Raw genomic sequence first — 20,633 nt, forward strand, 5'->3', positions numbered from 1 at the left:
GGGCGGGGGTAGAGAGCGGGGGAAGGGGGGCTGAGGAGCAGGGGTAGAGGGCGGGGGTAGAGGGCGGGGAAAAGGGGCTGAGAAGTGGGGGGAGGGGGCGGGGGTAGAGGGCGGGGGAGAGGGGCTGAGAGGTGGGGGTAGGGGGCCTCTGAGCAGCAAGGTAGGGGGCAGGGGTAGAGGGCGAGGGAAGGGGGCTGAGAAGGCGTGGGTAGGGGGGCAAGGAGGGGCTGAGGGAGGAAGGAGAGGCAGGGAGGGGGCTGAGAGGAGAGAGGGGCGGGGAGGGAGGCAGGAGGAGGCTGAGAGGGGGCAGCAAGGGAGTCGGGGAGTAGCAGCAGGTCTGGGTTTCGTGGAGCTCGATGACCAGGAAGAGCAACCTCTGTCTTGCTTTGACCCAGGGAGTCAAGGTTTGTGAGTTCCCCCTTAGGTTGCATTGGCTATGGCCAAGTGTACAACAAAGTCAGAAGTCTCTTTGTACTTACTAAGAGAAATCTTTTTCTTTTGAAGTGAAAAACAAGCTGTCCAAGTACAATAGTAAGTGCAACGAAAGCTTTAAATACCATCATCTCTGTTTATCTTAAACCTTGGGCCCCCCTTCATATTGATGTCTCCTAGAACCAGCTCACATAATAGACTGAATTTTTCCATAATTTTTCCTTTCTTAACGGACTATGTATATGGATTATACCAACAGTGCATCCTCAACGTGAACTTACATCCAAAAAAGAGCTGATGCACTGATACAAAAGAAGATATTTCAAGGAGATAGCCAACATATTCCTACTATATTACATAACAGAGGAATACAGTTTTTGCAAGAGGAAACCCTTATACCTGTACATCCATGAGAATCAGATCATATTTGTCCCGGTTTTTCTGGAGAGCCCTAAGACACTGCTGTCCATCACAAACCACATCCACCTGAGTTCCAAATTTCTTCAGCTGCTTGCAAGCTACTTTCTGATTGACCAGATTATCCTCAGCAAGCAAGACTTTCAGATTCTTCAAGAGACTTTCACTGCTGACGTTCACCAAATCCTGGGACACTGGTTGCTTAGTATTTGATTTAGTAGTCATACCTGTTGGACTCTTCTGGGGTTCATCCAACTTAGCAGGAATATCTTCCAGCCTCTTATCTTTGATCCCTCCAAAACTATTCTTCTTTTCTTCAAGTTCAGAAAAGAGACCACTGCTGTCTTTGTTTCTCCTGAGGCTGTAAGAGTAAGTTTGGCAAGTTACAGTTTGATGGTGGTAGACTTCTCCCATCGTATCTGCTATCATGTTTTCATTCTCGTGCTTGTATGTGCATGGGGTCCCCTTGTCAAAGCGAGCCACAAAATGAAATGTGCTTCCTCTTCCTAGCTCACTTTCAAGCCAGATACGACCACCCATCATTCCAACTAACCTGAAATCATACAAGAAAAGCATACTCTACAGGTTTATAGTTTGAAAATGTGTAGAGAATAAAATGAAGGCATTGTAATTGAACATGATTACTTTACAAGAGCATAGTCTAATATGCAAAAATCCTTAAAAAGCCACACAAGCGCACACAGTTTCGCATTCTGACTGGAAAGCTCAAAGTCCAAGAAAACTCAAGGTCACACCTTCACCTCAAGTTTAAACTTGTACAACCTGGCCAGCTTCAATAAATTGCTACGGCTGTCAAAATCCATAAAATATAGCTGTACTGATATCAGAAATCAGCTGTGATACAGAGCTGGCATTTTTTTAACACTACTTTTTAAATAATGCATAAAATGATAGTGCAATGCATCTATAGGGTACCTGAAAGGTAGCTCGGAGTGAAAACCGAGTGAAAACCTGCTGTAAAACATCATAGCCTCTACTGGGATAGTTTAGCTTGGCCTGATGGAGAACATGTAAGGTCCTCAATGGAATGAAAGGCGCTTGTAGAATGGGGCAAAAGATTGGTTTGACTTAGAGGATCCCTTCACCTCCAATGATATCATCTGGTCCAATAATCAGGTGATGAACAATCTACATTTGGGTGCTCAGATGGATGTTATGCATGTGGGACAGGTTTGTGAATGCAAGTGCAGCACTTTTTCCACTTTGAATGGATATGATAACACACCAATATGGGGGTTTTTACAACGGTGAAACTTCTGCTTGTCTAATGTCCTTGTTCAAGGTTGATGTTTCCCTTTTCGGATTGAAAACTGTCTGAGCCAAGATCCATTCCCTCAGGAACCATCCATTTTAATGGGAAACATTGGTGGGATGAAATCAAGCTGTTTCCAAGACGCACACCCTCCTTAGAAAGATACAGAGGGAGGCTGCTAATATTCAAAAGAAAGTCAGACAGTGAACTGTACAAGAAGATTGTAGGCTAGATGAAGCCAAACAGGCTGGCAATTCCTTCCTTGGTGATAAGATCCCACAAACAGAAGTACCTATCAATGCTTAAAAAGTTAGCAAGGCTCAGCAGACGAAGAAGTACTTTTGCAGCCGGTGGATGCATAAAGCTAATCTCCTTGTAAAGAGATGTTTTAATGTGTTAAAACAGAAGTGGGCCACAGAGGAAGTACCATTAATTAGCAGGGATGGTGCAGGTATTGTATCTGATGTGGAAGAAATCCTTCAATATGCAGACCCACATTTCCACTCCATCTTGCTATCAAAAGGTTTCATGCTTCACAGGTGCACATGGAGCAATACCTTTTTTTCCAAAAGAAAGGAACCTTCTATTAATGCTTGAAAGATTTCATATAAGACAACAGCCCCGAAGGTGCTGAGTAGGAAAAAACCAGAAAAGGCTGAAAGACAAACCGCCCTGTTCCAAAGAAGCCCAGCTCACTGCCTAGGGGATCTCTAGAACTGGGGCTAACAGCCAAGTGGGGGGGCTATACAGCCAGCAAATCCCTCGCGGAGTGAAGATGTAGAAAACACCTGCAGGCCAAGCCTTGCAGAAACGAGCACACCTCTCAATAGTCGCCCTGGAGCCTGGAGTCCCGCGCTCCCAGGGGGACTATAGAGTGTAAATGATATCCTGCCAGATGGCAACCAAGGTAGCCGAGTGTGAAACCGGGTGCTCTCCCATCAAAGACTGCACTGAGCAAATGTTCCAAGCCGTGATGCTGGCTACCACCTCCCAAACACTGTCCTCCGTAGGAGGAGGAGGAGCTAGGGTGTCAGGGGGGGACTGCCTTGTGGAGTGCAATCCTCTGAATGCTCTGACCCTGTATCCAGTAGGCTGTGGAGATCTCATCAATCTGAAACGTGTGTCCTCCCTCTGTCAACCAAGCCACCATCCCCTAGGTGTAATCTCTGTGTATACTCTGCATGCATGTCATGATCCTGAGGGCTCTCATCCAGATCCTCGCTGCGCTATGATAGCTCCATAGGTAGTGCGGGATAGTCTCCAGGACACCATCTGAGCAACAGTGGCACTACTCCTCCACTCGCATCTGCTCCAACCACGGGCCGATGGGCAAGCCTCCGTGGGCTGCCAGCCAGAAGAAGTATGAAATCTTCCTCGGCCGCAAGCTAGACCACAACCGCGTCCAAAACCTGGAGCGAACATCCCGGGGCACTCTTTGGGTCACCCAGTGTCTTTCCCTTGAGGGAGTCCACCTCGACGAGTCCATCTGAAGTCTCCTGCCAATCCGTGTGGTGTAGGAAAAGAAAGGCACCTCATCTATCGTCTCAGCTAGGCCGCCCCTGGAGGGACAGAACCACTCCCCCAGGTCCCAGTGGACCTCACTCAGGGGTCTACCCCTCCCATAGCTAGAGGCGCCAGGGTCAGACAGGATATCCTGTAGCTCCGGCAGGAGGTCACAGCCATACACACAGTCCCAGGGAGTACCCCAGTGGTCGAGGCAGAGATTGCAAGCATGCAATCTGCTATTGAGGAGACATCCAGAGTTGACGTGGCCAAATGCGAACCCGCAAAGGTAACCGTTTTGACTACCCTCATGGAGCAGCAACAGAGAACCAGTAACGCTCTCAACATCAGAGTATGCTAGATCCCACGCACTGAGGCTACACCGATGGCAGATGCGACTACTTTCGTGGCTGCTACCCTAGGTGTGGATAAGCACATGATAGAGCATGGCGGGTAGGGAGAGATCCCAACCGAGAGCAACCCCTGATCATATGGTTCCATGAAACTCAGGCACGACTTTCAGCTCTACGATGCAAGTCAGTCCTTCAAGATCAGCCATCGATCTCTATGGATGAGGACCTAACACCTCTACAGGTTGAGGAGAGGTGCTCTTTGCTGCAGCAGCGGGATCAGGTCTAGAAGGAGGAGAAGTGGGTAGTGGTACGAGAGGGACGACTTCTTACAGGCCCCCATAGGGCACCTGTCCCCTCCCCTACATAGGGAAGCGGGGTCTATGAGACTCAAATATCCGAGACGCTATCCTGTACCATTTGGAACTGTAATGGTACCTTATAGTCAGAACCATGGGACTTCTCGGAATCCTATACAGGTCACGACATAGTCTTTTATACAAAGACACATTAGAGTCTAGAGCGCCCACTTCGAGTAGTCAGCGGATATTCATGGGATTCTGTCTACAGAGATGAGATGAGGGATACAGGGGGAGTTCGAGGTTCAGGTGGAGTTGCATTCCCTTTCAGATCCACACTTCTGGGGACCATTTCATGAGAGCAAAGAGATGCACATTCCAGGTTTCTTTGGATTTGGATTCGGCACATGGACAGTCGGGACCTGTTTGTCGCAGTTTGCTACTTTCCTCCTGAGACCTCCCACCTTACCATTACCCGAGGTGAGGATGAGACATCCCCATTTGCTGCTCTTTATCAGTCCATCGTTGACTTCTCTAGCCACGGAGAAGTCCTCCTAGTGGGAGACTTCAACGCGAGGATAGGCGCCGGTCGGGTACCACTCCTCGACTTTAGAGATGATTCCACTCTACTGCCAAACATTGACCTTGAGGAGACAAGTATGCTACGGGTTTCGGCTGACAAGCGAGGTCCATTCACATCTCATGGGCAGGCCCTATTAGACCTCAGCAAGATACATGATCTCATTATCTATAATGGTCTTCACAAATGGCCCGCTTCAGCGTTGTTGATTACATCATGGGATCCCTTGCCTTCACATCTCGGATCACTGACTTCATTGTAGCACCATTGTAGCACCTCTCCCTCCAGGGGGCTGATCATACCTATCTTTTCTTTAGCATCTCCACCCCCTTTTGCATAGCACCTTCCACCCCATTGAGTTCTTACTCCACCTACCATGATATACGCTTTGACCGGGATCACTCACCTACTTACTCTGGCCATCTGTACATACTTCTCGCGTATATTGACTTCATACCCTTTTTAGAGGATCGTGATGCCCTTGTCACCTGCTCACTACACAAGGCTGCTCACTCTGACGTGGAATGTAATGAACAACGATTTATCTATTTTTCTCCATAGGCTTTCAAGGTACCCTGTGTATGTTAATAGAACTTTCTTTCTTTCTCTCCCTCCCCCTACCCTGGCCACGTACCCCAACTTGTAGCTAGGTGCACCTCCATGGTGGGATATTAACTAAGGAGTGGAGACATAAGCTCTACATCTGGCCATTAGCCATAGGGCAAAGCTGCACCCGAAATAATGTGGCAACATCACGCAACCCTTTGTCCACCACTGGACTATTAGGACGAAATTTTTGGAAGGGGCATTTTTGGAAGGGGCATTTCAAATGTTGAATGAAAATGTGTGCAATCTACTATTGAAAGAACTTTGCAATGGTTCTCCGTCAACATACCCATTGAAGATGTTTAATGATTATCCAAACGTGAATGAGATGTAAGTGAATTGATGTGAGATCCAAAGCAGTTTGTCGATCGTGATTGAGCATAACATGTAAGCAACAATGTAATGATATGAGGTGAGGAATGTGGCTACTTATGTCCATGGCCCACGTTTTGAACAGTTCATGTTGATAAGCCGATGACCCTCTTTAAATCCCTCTAATTTCTAGGATACTTATTCAAATCTTACGCTTCTGCATTCATTTTTAAACTCTAGAAGCCCTCTACCAATCAGGGTGCATGGCAGTTGGCATCCCCGATCAGCCCGTATCTTCAAGTCAATTAAGTTGGCTTTGATATTATACAAAGTGACAAACAAGACCCATATGCTTCAAATGAACCCACGAGAACAGATCGACACAAATATTATTCACATGCACAAGAGCGACAGAGAAAGATGCTCACATAGAGTCCATCTAGACGCACTTAAGGTGGATGGCTGCGCCAAAAACATCTAGTACAAAATGCTACTGCTTGATGTGTGTCTGAAAGAGCTTAAGTGTCTTGGAAGTAGAGAAGTTAACAACCCCCTACATGTCATTCAAGGGACCTCGTACAAGCGGGCCCTTAGGCCAACCAGTCAACTGTGTCTGTCAGACAGCCCAACCTAACAGATCAGCCCTTTCTGGTCTATCAACAAATTGCCCCTTGGCCGCTCAAAGAGGCCCTGAGAGTGCTGCATTGAGTTCCAAATCTAGATAGATAAAAGCATCTGGGATATTGAAATTTGGAAGATTTTCCTTCATAAACCAAGAGATGATCCTGATGTATTGTTACAAAAGACATTGAGTCCAAAAGAAACCATGCGTCATACATCGAAATGCTTACGTCTCCTGGCTTTGAAACGAACAACTTACTACTAACAGATTAACCTGCAGTTGCAAGCAAAAATTATTTCTGCACATACCCAAAATAACACAATAATATCATTACTTATATTGACAAACTATGCTTACAACTTATCTTTCAAATCTTCTGATTTGAGGAAGAACACTGCTTACAACAATATAGAAAGTGAAGATTTTTTCTCTTGACTGAGTAATTGAGAATACCCCCGGCACAAACTCATCACTCCACCTTGTTCAGAAAATGATACAATCTAAATGAATATTCAGAACATAGCAAGCTCAGCAAATAGTCAAAGATTTGAACTACTTTGAAGACTGAAAGAAGGTTTGCGAACATATTGGATTTACTATTACCCTTCAATGGGTACAGAGAAACTCAGAACCTCTTCATACAGTAACAAATGAGAACAAAACAATCTCTTATGCAGTATATACTTAAAGCGATGAAACCTTTTTTCCCTTGTGTAAATGAGTAAAGAGCCTTCTGCTTAGAAAGCGTTGGCCGATGCATAGAAGATAAGGAATACATTTAATGATCAGCCACTTTAAACCTGGATGAATGAACTTGGAGTCTCTGCACATCATGATGCAGAAAAATTAACTCGATGTCTTGCTTTACACACACACACACTTTTTTTTTTTTTTGTGAAACCAATATATTATGAAACATTCATTTACATCAGGGCAATGCTCAAGAAAAGAGCCAAAGCCCTATCCATCAGAAGCAGTAAAAGAAAAGCTGAATACAAGAAGCATCCAAATCTTCCTCATGTACGGCATCATATAAAGACTGCCGCAATGAGGCTCGGAAGAACTCATAAGGATGCTGAAGGGAAGAATTCAGATATGCTTGATTTCGCTGCAGCCAGAGGGTCCATAAGGCCCAATATCTGATCCATTGGAAGAAAAGAGAATATTGTGACAAAGAAGCTGATAGTTTGCCATACATCCAGAAAAACCTGTAGAACTTGTGTGCAGGAAATCTGAGAGATAAGAAATAGGAGATCTTGTCTAGAAGGTCTCTGGAATATGAACAAAACCACAATAGATGCGGAATACTCTCAGGAATATGATGACATCTTGGACAAAGAGGTGAAGCAATCCTTCTTTGAGCCAATTTCACTCCCACTGGAAGAATACCAACAATGCATCTCCATAGAAAGAGTCTCTGCTTCAGTGGCATTTTCAGCTTCCATATCAATTGCAATTTTCCTTTCCACCAGGCTAATGACTTATTCAAATGCCATAGAGAATTAGCATGATGAGCAATCCAAGGAGGAGGTAATATCAATCGATAAGCCTGTATAGAAGTCAATAAATGCAAAGGCCGAGAGGATAGTCCTGGACTTGAAGACTGAAGGTGCCAATCTTGAATCCTGTCTCTTACATTCAATGTTAGAATCGGGACCAAAGGGAGTAAGAGATCAGCAATAGCTTTCCAAATAGGTCTGTGATGCATCCCAAGATTGTATTGTCGACATGCTGCTGGAAAAGAGAGAATATGTCCTTGCGTATCCACCACGTCATCAATGAGACGGATGCCCAATTTCATAAGATTGTAAGCTCTGATTGGTTGTTGTACAGCAAGGGGAGAGGAAAACACAGCACTCCAATGAATGCTTTCCATTCTGAGTGAGGAAGCTATAGAAGCAGGATGGGGAGACCATTTGATGTGAGAGAGTACTTGCTTCCAATCCTGAATCAAGGAAGTAGAAAATGGACAACCAGGGATTTTACCTTGAAATTTGCCAAGTACTACTTCCGATGGATCAACTAGTTAATGTCCATAAGCATTTGTGCGCATCTGACCACACAAAATTGCCAACATGATAGACCAAGGCTGCTCTTGTTGAAAAAATGTCTTGAACATAGTGATCTTTCTTGCCAACACATGAAATTTAATGTTTATTATCTTCAAACCACCATGCATTCTTGGTGAGCAAGGCAATTCCATTTTGAGCAACCTTAAAGCTTTTTTATGAAGCTTAGTTTTCCAAAAAATCTCCATGGCTTGAGACATAAAGGAAGTGAGGTCTGGAGATGACCAATGTAATAGAGGAAGGTAGAACTGGAAATAAGCTAGAACAATGGACTGGAGAATTCGAAGCCGTATATGCAGAGGCCAAGTGGAGATCTTCCAATATTCTAATTTGTCCTAAATTTTGTTGGACACCCATGATATTTGATGCTTATTTCTGATTTTCCAGCCAATGGGATAGCCCAAATGTCTTACTGTGTTTTCCGGAGAAATAATATGGCCGGGCCACAGGATAGCATGCCAGTCACAATGCTTGAGAGGCAAGAGTTTTGATTTCTGAAAATTAATTTTAAGACCAGCTGCCAACCCAAAATCTGAAAGGGTATCCATCAAGAGGCGAAGCTCCAAAGGACTGTTCTTTGGCATGAAGAATGAATCATCTGCATAAGCTTGTGCAATGAAGGGTCGTGAACCAGAAATCTAAAGCCCCCCTAACTGTCCAGTATCAACCAGATGATCCATATAAAGAAGCAAAGGATGTGAAGCAATGGCATAGAGCAAAGCACTGAGAGGGCATCCCTGTCGAACTAATCGTTCCAGAGTCCAAGACTCAGACAAATGATTCCCTATAAAGCATTGTGCAGTGGAATCTGAGTAAAGCCAATATATGACATTAACTAGCTTTGGCCCAAAACCAAGTTTAAACATGATTTGAGAGACATAATCCCATTGTACCGTATCAAATGCCTTCGCCACATCCACCTGCATGACCAAAACATCTTGAGCTGAATATTTCGCATATTCCATTGCGATGAGAGTATTAGAGATATTGTCATGGATATGCCGTCTTGGAACAAAACCATATTGCCTGTGATGAAGTCCATCATGAAGAATATCCTTTATCCGATGTACCAACATTTTGGCAATAAGTTTGTATATAACCGGCATCAAAGTGATGGGCCTCCAGTCATCCATTGTCTCACATAGAGGTTAAAGGTTTTTTGGGCACAAGCTTAACCAAACCATGCTTCCAAGCTGAGGGAAGATGTTGATGCTGCTAGGCTACATTAATGAACTTCAAAATTGGACCCTTCAATTCAGCCCAAAAGGCTACAAAAAATTCAACCATCAAACCATCCCAGCCAGGGGATTTATGTTTACCCAAATGCTTGAGGGCTTCATCCAATTCAATATCTGAGAAAGACATTTCCAGCATTGTAGCTTTTTGCAAAGAAACAATAGGAGAAACAAGCTCTGTAAATCTGTTCCGAGCCAATGCAACCTGAGGTGTAGAAGAAGAGGGCTGAGAAAAATGAAGCTGAAAATGATCCAGACATTGTTTTTGTAACTGAGATAAAGTCTGGGTCAAAAGACCATCTGGTTTCCTGACCCTCATGATAGATTGACTTTGTCTATGTGCATGTAAATTCGGAAAGAAAGATTTCAAGGAACAACCCTTATCTAGCATAGGTTTAACTCTAGCCCTGGTCTGCCATTTAGAAAGCTTTCGTTTATCATTGGCATCAATTATGGAGGAAGCACATGACAATAAATGCTGCTCAGAAGCAGATAAAGACCTTTGATGGCTAATCTGTACCAAATACTGCTTGTATGATTTTGCCCACTGGATATGCTGTCTGGTTTCTGCCATGTACCATCTTTTATATTCCTTAATGACATTTTGAGTACGATGTACAAAAGAGTTCCAAGCAAAGTCCAGATCCTCATGAGCATGGGATAACAATGGCCTGCAAGCCAGTCTGATCATTTGCTGGAATTTTTCATGAGAAAGATATAATTGATTGACCTATAAATGTTTGACTGGAGAGAGCTGCAAGTCATTCAGAGGCATTCCAAATGAAAGGGTGAACCAAAGTGGAGTGTGATCAGATAATTGTTGAGAATAATCAGTCCACATGTGACATGTATATTCATCTTATTGCTGAGCATGAATAAGATAACATCTATCAAGCCTGGCCCAATATTCTGTAAAAGCATTATGATGATATGTAAATCCCATAACTGAAGGGTGAGTTGCTGTCCATAAATCTGCAAATTGAAGCGATGAAGTCATATGTTCCCATTGCTGGATTTCAGAGGGCAGCATATGGGATTTGTGCGTGGTATTGTCCTTCCAGTGAGGAGAATTATTGAAGTCGCCACAAAGTAGAGCATTTGAGGACCAAGGATATTGCTTTATGGAGTCCCACATTTGAGCTCTAGAAGCTGAATTTTGAGAGGCATACAAGAAGCCGATTTCAAAAATCTCTCCATTAATCATACATTGGATAATCATCCATCGACCACCAAGATCATTATATGCTATCCAGGGTTGCAGATCATGTCTGGCTAAAATGCACAGCCCAGAGAATTGTTCAGATCCTGCATAAAATATATCATATCCTGAAAAGAACCCATGCTGGCCAGCAAAAGAATGCTGATTATGCTCTTGCAGACACACTACATCTGGATGAGTTTTATTTATATAATGCCATAGGAGCCTCCATTTATTCTGGTTGTAGAGGCCCTGTATATTATAAGAAATACATTTAAGAGAAGCACGCATGAGAATATGTACAAGAGATGAACAGTCCTCAAAAAGAAAGAGAGGCATCAAGCCTCTGCCATTGCCACAGGGTCTTGCTGACCCTCAGCATCCAATTCTCTGACTAAATCATCTTCTTCACAAAGTGGAAGACCCTTCTTGACTGCATTAACCCATGCCTTTGAGATGGGGTTGCCCGAAGAGGTAGAAGGTTGTCCTGGAGAAGGAGCAGAAGCATCCCAATTACGAGATTGGAGAGGTCTTTGTTTGAGAGGCACTGTCTTCTTTGCAGTCTGCCAACCCTCGTGAGAAGATGAATTATTTTCCACTAACTTACTTTTTCCTTTATCCTTATTTTGAGCTGAATTGGCCTGGCTCCCTGTATGAACTGAAGGCTTTACTCCTTTAGCTTCAGTCTTTTCCACATATGTCTTCTGGCCTCCTTTATTAGATGGCAGAGGAATGGCTGCTGGAGGAGGCGGATGAAGGATAGAGGGACACTCCGAAGCTAGGTGCCCAAACTTGTAACAAGAGAAACAAGCTCCAACAAAAATGCCCCATTTTAAAGTGAAATATTTCTTTCCCAAATTAACACCCTCAATCTCAACTACAATAGCAGAGGGGGTTGGTCGATCGGTATCCCATAAGATGCAAAAACGATTTTTATTACCTGTGGGACAAGGGGGACAGATCACTTGTCCCAATGTCATGGCTAATCCTGGAAGCTCTGTTCTCATGTAATCTGAAAAATCAACCACTTCAACCCATATAGGGCAATGATGCTTGATGAGAGTCTGATAGTCCTTATAGGGGACCAGGGCATGATGTGCACCATTTGACGACCAAAAAATAAAGGGGACATTTCCAGCATCTTTTGTTTTGTCAAGGCATCCAAAAGATGAACTTCATAAAATCCTCGGGAGGCAAAATAGACTCCTTCTACATAGCATCCACCTAGGAGAGAATTCACCCATTGTCCCACATCATTAGCCGAGGGTATTTTGCCTGGGAAAAAGATGATAACTGCAGTTTGAGAGAGCTTCTTCAAAGGATGCACAAGAGAAGGCAACCTCATCTTGTAAGTGAGTTTTGAAGCAGGTAGAATCCATTCTCTTCTTTTTTTTTTTTTTCCCGAAAAAACAGTGCTAATTATATTACTTCGAGAGCAAGATACAAAAGGTCAGCTTGTAGCTGACGGGCTGCGTTCACAAATCGGACACAGCCCAAAAAGGTACAAAATAAATCACTATCTCACGGAGGGATAAGGCGAGTGTGAATGAACAGCCAATGGGGTGGTGAGTAGCACCACCGAAGGCCCTGCGAAGTCTGCTCGAAGAAGAGGCCCTGTGTGTCCCAAGCCCGGAGGAAGCGTCTCCGCTTCTCCTGGCCGGCCCGGGAATCTCCCTGAATCTGGTCCCACTGGCCTCTGAGTGTATGAATAATCTCACTCCAGATATCCGTCATGATCTGGGCAGTCGATAAGGAGGTGCCACCGAGGATCTGCGCGCAACGCGAGGTCCAAATGTGCCATCCTGCGATGCTGCTAATAATCTCCCAGACTGGCTGCCTCTCCTGAACTCCTGTATCAGCCTCTGCTAGGTGCTGCGGGATACCCTCGAGCGGCCCCCACGTCCCCTGTGTGATAAGGAAAGTGGGGTCCTGCTGGCAAGCCTCGAATAAGTGATGAAAACCAGGTGCTGTGCTGCACCAACAGAATGCGCCCCAAGTGATCAGACCTAGCTCCGGTGCTGCGCGAGTAAGAATCCCGAAAGTCCACCTCCACACTTCCTGGGCGCGAGTGCAGCTCCACAGGCAGTGTTTAGGTGACTCCTCGTCCTCGTGGCAGATCTAATAGCATCCGTCCTGGCCTATCTTCCGCAACCAGCTCCCCACTGGAAGACCTTTGTGGGCAAGAAGCCACAGGAAGTAGGAGATCTTCCGCGGCCGCCAGCACTCCCACAAGGCCTTCCAGAAGGCCTGCAAAAAGAACCTGGAAATACCCTGTGCATACCAGTTGGGCCGCTGGGTGGGGGGGCGGCTCTGCATCCTCCCAAGAACTCGCCTGCCCAGAGTCGTGCTGTAGGCAAAGAAGGAGGTCGGCCCCTGTCCTGTCACAATCTCTGGCCAACTCCACTCTCCTGGGTCCCAATCAAGCTCTGACAAGGCCCGCCCCTCCCAGAGCCAGAGTCGCCAAAGCTGCAACTGATCCTGCTCAATGCTAGGATCGGTACGCCAGACCTTCCCAAAAAGGCCTACAACTCGAACCCTCTGCCATGGGAGTAGAGGGTCGATGAGCGCATCCTCTCTCCTGAGTCGTCCATCCCCCATAACCGCGAAGAAGGAAGTAGAGGAGTCGTCCATACGTCCTGCGACCACCAGTGGGATGCCACGGGGGGTGAACTGTCCCAGCCAACGAACGTCACCAGGCATGAGGATCTGAGGCTCAGGTGGAACCAACCAATCAGCTGGGATCGCGCCGTCGATCTCTATGCGTCTCGCCTGGGCTCCCCGTGCACCTCCAGCTGCGTCTGCGAGATCAGCCGTCTCCAGATGTCTGTACGTGTCCCTCCAAACTCGAAGGGACCGGGCTGGCCCCCTCATCCAACCCTCCCACCTGATATGTGATCTCCCCCCCAACTGAAGACCCTCAGCATCTCTGACCTGATCGTTCCAAATAAGCGGCTGGCGATCGATCTCCTCCTGGCAGCTAGGCGGGGACTGAATGAGACTAAGACGGAGTCGCCTCCAAACCATGAGGAGGCTGCGAATGAGTGGGGAACGGGGCTGAGTGAGCGGGGCGGAAGTGAAGATCCACCTGAGGGACGGTAACCACTCTCCACCTCGGCGCGGGACACAAGAACCGACCCCCTGCTGAAGTAGCATCTTCCACGTCTGTCCCCCCGGGGTCAAACCACGGATGACTAGCTGCCTAACAAGGCCTGACTCTGAAGCTCTAGATCGATGACCCCCAGGCCACCCTCAGCCTGTGGAAGAATGACTGTCTGCCAAGCAACCCTGGCTCTGGTATCTCTGAGGCCATCCTCACCGGACCAAAGGAAGTTCCGAACCAGCCTCCTGAGCTGTGCCACACTGGATCTCGAGAAACACCAACAGGACGCCACATACCAAGCCATGGCTAGGAGGATCTGGTTGACTACCAGGGCACGACCTGCAAGGGAAAGCTTAGCAGTGCTCCAGAAAGCCAGCTTCCGTCGGATGGAATCTAGCACCGGGAGAAACTGCTGAGCTGGCGTGATGTCCAAGCCGACCTGAAAACCAAGATATCTAGCTGTCTGTCCCCGTGGGATCCACCTGAAACCCAAAAACCTCCCCCACTGAGAACTTGCCCCGGGGTCTGTGAGAAAACCAACTGATTTGTTCCAGTTGATTTTCGCACCAGCAGCCAAGCAGAAGACCTCCAGGGCCATCCTCACCCTCTCCAGCATCATCTCATCGTCCTGGACAAACAGGGCTGTGTCATCCGGGTACTCCGAATCCAAGAGCTCCGTGTCCTCCCGGAGTGGAAGGCGAACACCCCTGATCCCTGTAGACCTCGCACGAAGGTAGAAGGTCATAGCCTCGGCGAAGAAGAGAAACAGGTAAGGAGCAAGAGGGCAGCCCTGATGCACTGATCTCTCCAAGCTAAAGCGCTCACCCATCCTGCCTCCAATGATGACTCTGCTAGAGGCTGTCCTGTACAAAGCTGAAATACCCTGAATCCAACCTGCTGGGAAACCTAGCCGCTCCAGAGTCCCCTCCAGAAAGGACCAGTCCACTCGATCGTAGGCCTTCTCAAAGTCGAGAAGTAGGATGGCAAGGTGTGATCCGCTATGCTGAGCCCACTCCGCCGCCTCTGAAAAGGTGAAGACATTATCCAGGATACTGCGATCCTGGACAAAGCCTGTCTGAGTGTCATGGATGAGGTCTGGGAGTAGAGGCCGAACTCGGGCGCTGATCATCTTGGCGAGGATTTTGTAGGCAGTGGTAAGGAGAGTGATCGGGCGCCACTGACGAATCTCCTGTCTATCTCCTTCCTTCGGGATGAGGCAAATCATTCCCGAGGAAAGGCTCTATGGCATATAACCGCTGCTGAAAATCCTCTGAAGAGCTGCTAAGAGGGGCTGATGGATCTGGTCCCAGAAGGAGGTGAAGAATGCCCGGGATAGCCCATCCTCTCCTGGGCATTTCTGTCCGTCGAGGGCCATCAAGGCCTCCAACATCTCATCCGTGGAGAACGGTGCCAACAACGTCGCCTGCATGCTAGGCTGTACCAGGGAAGGGGTGTGCCTCCACACCTCCTCACGGGCACGTCGACTACAAGGGGCAAGCGGCTCATGCTGGAAAAGGGTCCTGTAGAAGTCAGTGGCCAACCCCAAGACCTCTCCCGGATCCGTAATAATGTGTCCCTCCGCTGTCCTGAGACTCCGAAGCTGATCACCTGCAGCTCTCTGACCATGCGACCTGAAGAACTCCCTGCACATCCGGTCACCCTTCCGGGCCCAGAAGGAGAGAGAGGCGTGATAGGAAAACTCTGAGCGACGCTGGAGTGTCTCCTCAAGAAGGGCTCGGGCTCGAAGGGCCTGGATCCGGAGCTCCTCCGAGCCCGGGGAAGCCTGCTGGAGTTGCTGAATGGAGGCGAGGTCCCTCCGAAGAGCTCTCTCTCTGCCCCACCACTCCTGTCGAACCTGTAGGGCTGCGAGCTGGCAAATCTGGCTAGACTCCTACAAAGCCTACGCCACCGAATCCACCAAATCCACGCCCTCGTCCCAGTCTCTGTCCCAAAGACTGCAAATACTGCTGCGTACGTCCTCCCTCGAGAAAATGGAGTCGGGAATCCGGCAAGAGCGGGGAGGAAGAGTCTGAGCTGTCGAGTCTAATGATAAGAGCACAGGCGCATGGTCGGAGAGTGTCGTCCCTGGAACTATACCCGCCTGACCGCCTCTGCTGATGGCCCAGTCACTGACATAAAATCTATCCAGCCTCTCCAGGAGTCTACCTCCTTCCCTGCGGAAGCCCCACGAGAAGTCCAGGCTCCCGTGCCACCGTCGGAAGGCCGGGTCTCGCCAACTGTCCCTTCCTCCTGTCGCAAAGATAAAGGAATCCCAAGCGGACTGCTCTGCCTGAGACATGCCTGTAAACTCCGGTCCTCTGCCCTACTGGTCCTCCAAGGTCTCCAGATTGTTGAAGTCGCCTCCAACAATCCACGAATCCATGTCTGGGAGAATCCCTGTAAGTGTCCTCCAAAAGGTAACTCTACAACGGAGATCTGTGGGAGCATAAATGTTGAGAACTCCAACTCTGGAGCCCTCCAGATCCAGGCCTACCCAAAGGGCACGGCCTGGTATCAGCGTGCCATGACCGAAAACTCCCTGGGCTAGCTGCTCGCCCACGGAGGTACAGACACCACCACTCCTCCCCATAGCGCCGATCGAGGGCTCCCAATAAGTGTGAGAGCGTCCAGAGAGAATCTTCCCGCATCTACGGGAGTGAGCCGCAGAAAGCTTGTGCTCCTGGAGCAGAAGAACATCCAAACGACCAATCACTGCTGTCTGAAGTTCCTGTCTCAAGATGAGCTTCCTGGGACCACGGGTGCCGGAAGAGTGAAACCCGTTCACATTCCAGGATACGAGGTGTAAGCTCATGGTGAGGACTGGGAGGCTGCGAACAACTGTCTGCTCGCGGTCGAGGTCGAAGAAGAAGCTGACATCTCGGAGTGGAGGCGCTGACGCTTATGGGAAGGTTTGGAGGGGGAGGTGGGGTCGTCCTGCCCATCCTTCAACACCTTCAGCAAAGACGAGAGACCTTTGGTACCATGAGCGAAAGCTTTCTCGAGCCAACTCGAGATCTCTGAGGTGGACATACCATAGAAGGCGCGGAGTTTTTGAGGAGTCCAGGCTCTGTGACATCTTGGGGGAGGGGCCAAGACAGGGGGGGCCTGAGGATCACAATCAGTCTGAAGCGTTTGGCGGCGCAACGCCACCGCAGGCGCACGTCACCCTCGGACCACTGAGTCTCGAGAAGCTGCCCACCGGACGGGCCTATCCAGGAGCAAACCTGAGCATGTGTCTACTCCCTGAGAGCCTCCCAGACCGAGTCGTCTGTCCAGGTCTCGGTGCCGTCGCTAAGGAACGTGAAAGCAAAGCTCGGGCCATCCCTGGGAGCCAAGGCGGCTAGCTTCCCATCCGCCCCTTTGCGGAGCAGGAAGATACTGATGTCGAGGCAAGCAGGGAAGGTCCCGCCGAGGTCGGCCACATCCAAGTAGTCCCAGGGGCCAGATCTGTAAAAGTCGAGGGGGAGCGCTCTCTCCTAAAGCTGAGGCCCGTCAGAGTCTGCCACTGAGGGGCTAGCGGACGGAGAGGCCTGCACCGGTGATGGTGTAGACTCAGGGTGTCCTGCCAGCGGAGGGGGAGGGGGAGGAGGCTGGGGAATAGGCAACTCAGACTCCTCGGGGGCGACTAGCGGGGGAGGAGGAGGAGGGGGAGCGGGGGCTGCCCTCGGCTGAGGAACCGTCTGTGCATCTAGCTATGCGGGAGGGCTAAGAGAAACGGGGGGGGAGAGGGATGGGGATGCTGAGAAGGAGGGGGAGAAGACTGAGGAGGACGAGGATGGGGCTGAAGCTGCGGGTCGGGAGATATGGGGGGCAGATGTGGGATGGATTGGGGCTGAACGAGAAGAGGCTGGGGAGAGGAGGAGAGGGGGACCTGAGGCTGTGGAGGGCGGACTACCGTCGAAGAAGATGCTCTCCCAGATCCCTGGGGCGGCTGCCTGTCGGGTCTCTGAGGTGCAGCTGCAGGTTGGGTAGCTCCGGCCTCTTTGCCTTTATCAGAAATCTTCTTGTTCTTTCCTCTTTTCCTTCTAACCTCAGTCCAGCCGCCAACTAGCTCTGGTCCAGGCTCCGGCTGCCTCTGCTCCTCCTGGCGTGGCTGCCCTGAGGGGGGGGGAGGGGGCGGAGAGGGAGGGGGCGGGGGAGGCCGAGAAGAGCTGGCGAATCGTGGACACACAGCCGCTAGGTGCCCAAAGCCGTGACACCTCAGACACTGTCCTGGCTATCCGGTGACCACCATGCTCTGGGTGACGCTGCCGGCATCTGTCACGATCTCGATCACTGCTGGGAGAGTCGCAGGATCCGCCACCGCCACACGGACTCGGGGGGCTCCTGCCGTAGTCACCGCATCAGCGAAAGTATCGTGCATAACCCAGCCAAAGTGGGAGCCCAGGTCCCTGACAATCGGCCGCAGCTCAGCAGCAAGACCTGGAAAAACAAGCGTCATTGGATGACGAGGTATACGAAATCGAGCATCAAAATCTGCTGCGCTGAATCCACGGTACCACGGGACTATCATGATAATCTTTCCGTCCACTGACGTGGGGGAGCCAGCAATCAGGTTGCTCGCCGCTTTCACGGTGGAGAGTTTGAGCCAGAAGATGCCCCTACCCATAAGGGCCACCTCCTCAATATGGCCGTCCTCTAGCCTGAGAGTGGACTGGAGCCAGTCCCTAATGGCTGATCTGGAGGGGGAATGTCCAATGACTCTGCCATACACAGAGGTAAGGGCAAAGTCATTGGCAACCTCCTGAACCCGAGATGATTGTCGCTCTGTCAGGATGACGCAGTAGGCATCTGGAGAGGGAGGGTCCGTCTGGGCCTCCGGTTCCGGGAGGGAGCCGCCATACCGCCAAGACAAACTGCGAGGCTTCCGGTGGGGAAGAGGCTGCCACCCAAAAAAGGGAGGGGATAGAAGCGGAAGGGTGGAGCCTGGGTGTGGCGGGAAGGATGGAGGGCGGAGGCGGAGGAAGCGGGAAGGGAGGGCAGGAAGCGGAGGTGGCGCGGGGTGAAGAATTGTGGACGGGGAGCGGGCGAGGCGGAACGAAAGCGGGGGCGGGGGGAAGGCGGAGTGGGACGAGAGGGCAGGCGGAAGGCGGAGGAAGGGTTTTTTTTTTTTTCTCGTGGAGCGAGGGGACGGGGGGGCGGAAGCGGAGGGCAGGAGGGGGATGCGGGGGTGGAGCGGAAGGGCGGAGAGGCGAGAGGGGCGGGGGCGGGAGGCGAGGGGTGAGGGGGACGGGAGGCGGGGGTGAGCGAGGTGGTAGCGGGGGTGGGTGGAGCGGAAGGCGGGGAGGGGGGGTAAAACGGAGCGGGGAAGGGAGGGGGTGAGCGTAGCGAGGGGGGGGGCGGATCGGGGAGGGGGTGAGCGTAGCGAGGGGGGCGGAGCGTAGCGAGGGGGGGTGAGGCGGAGCGTATCGAGGGGGGTGAGCGGAGGTGCGAGAGGGGGGGGTGAGGTCGGAGGGGGGTGGAGCGGCGGTGAGGCGGGGATGGCGAGGGAGGGCGAGTGCAGCGGCGGGTGAGGGGGTCGGTGAGGACGGAGAGGGCAAGGGGGGCGGTGAGGGCGGAGGGGAAGGCTAGGGGGAGGTAGGAGTACGACGGGGGGAGGGGAAGCTCGCAGGAGCGAGAATCCATTCTCTTCTACTTTGTTGAAAATCATCATTCAACATGTCAAACACATAGGAAGCATCTTCAGATGAAGGAGCTATGGGGGGTGAAGTTTCCCTTGATTGTCTTTTAGGTTCAAGAGAGAGTGCTCTCTTGACATAATACTTGCTTGTTTCTGCCATGGAGGCTAAGGGATTCAACAGGTACCAAACGGAGAGAGGCAGACGGGACACGACGATGACTGACAAGCTGTACGAACTTATGGACTGACGGGCTGCATGGACATACGAAGAAGCTGACAGATTGTACGGAAGGGCTGACAGGTTGTAACGGGACTGACAGGCTGTACGGAACAAAAGGCTGGCTGTACGCAAAAGGTGACGGGTGTACAGGAAGACTGATGGTAACGGTTGCACAGAATATCTGACGGGTTGTACGAACGCAGGGAAGGTAGTCTAGTAGGGCTATGCAGGCATGTACGAAGCTCAGTTTAAAGACCCGAAGAGATAAGCCAGACAGGTGTACAGGAAGATCTGACGTGCCATATGGGAATCGTACGACAGCCGTACAGATGTACGGACGGGGAGACAGGCGCCACGCGATCTCTTACAAGGATGAACAGCAGGGGCAACGATCTCTCACGCCTGCGCAGCTCTCTCTGCATACACACACACTTTTTTTTTTGTGAAAGCACATTACTATATTATTAACATGAAATCAATGTACATGACATTAGACTCCAAAAGAGAGCCCAATGGAAGAACTCAAAAACAGTCAAAACACTTCAAGGCTAGTAGCATCCAAGTCCCTTGCAGCATAACTATCATATAAGGATTGCTTGAGGGACATTCTGAAGAAAACATATGCCTGGGGAAACTGTTGACCCATCCTAGAATGCAATCTCTGTGTCCAAATGGTCCATAGTACCCAAAAACGAGTCCAGTGAAAGAAGAGGAGGAATGGAGACATTTGAGATGAGAAGCATCCAAACATCCAGAAGAGTTTTCCAAATCTGATAGAGGAAACCGAAGCCGCAGCA

At 49.7% G+C, this 20,633-nt stretch overlaps 1 protein-coding gene across 4 annotated transcripts in view; it reads right to left on the reverse strand.

Moving 5' to 3' along the window:
* The window catches only part of LOC147882917 (osmosensing histidine protein kinase SLN1-like), a 148,990-nt gene that overhangs the window by 26,875 nt on the left and 101,482 nt on the right, over window positions 1-20,633 (reverse strand). Inside the window, exons 8-9 of one of the 4 annotated variants that reach the window (XM_087400285.1) lie at window positions 1,077-1,402; window positions 832-918 (exon numbers count right to left, since the gene is read on the reverse strand). In XM_087400285.1, coding sequence (XP_087256411.1) covers window positions 902-918; window positions 1,077-1,402 — 343 coding nt within the window. In that variant the 3' untranslated portion in view covers window positions 832-901. Of the gene's footprint in view, window positions 1-831; window positions 1,403-20,633 lie in introns of all 4 variants that reach the window. The other 3 variants (XM_087400287.1, XM_087400286.1, XM_087400284.1) reach the window with 3 other exon arrangements.

Source organism: Dipteris shenzhenensis, chromosome 29, assembly GCF_047967505.1.
Source record: "Dipteris shenzhenensis isolate YYH24624 ecotype China chromosome 29, Dip_SZ_1.0, whole genome shotgun sequence".
Taxonomy (NCBI): Eukaryota; Viridiplantae; Streptophyta; class Polypodiopsida; order Gleicheniales; family Dipteridaceae; genus Dipteris; species Dipteris shenzhenensis.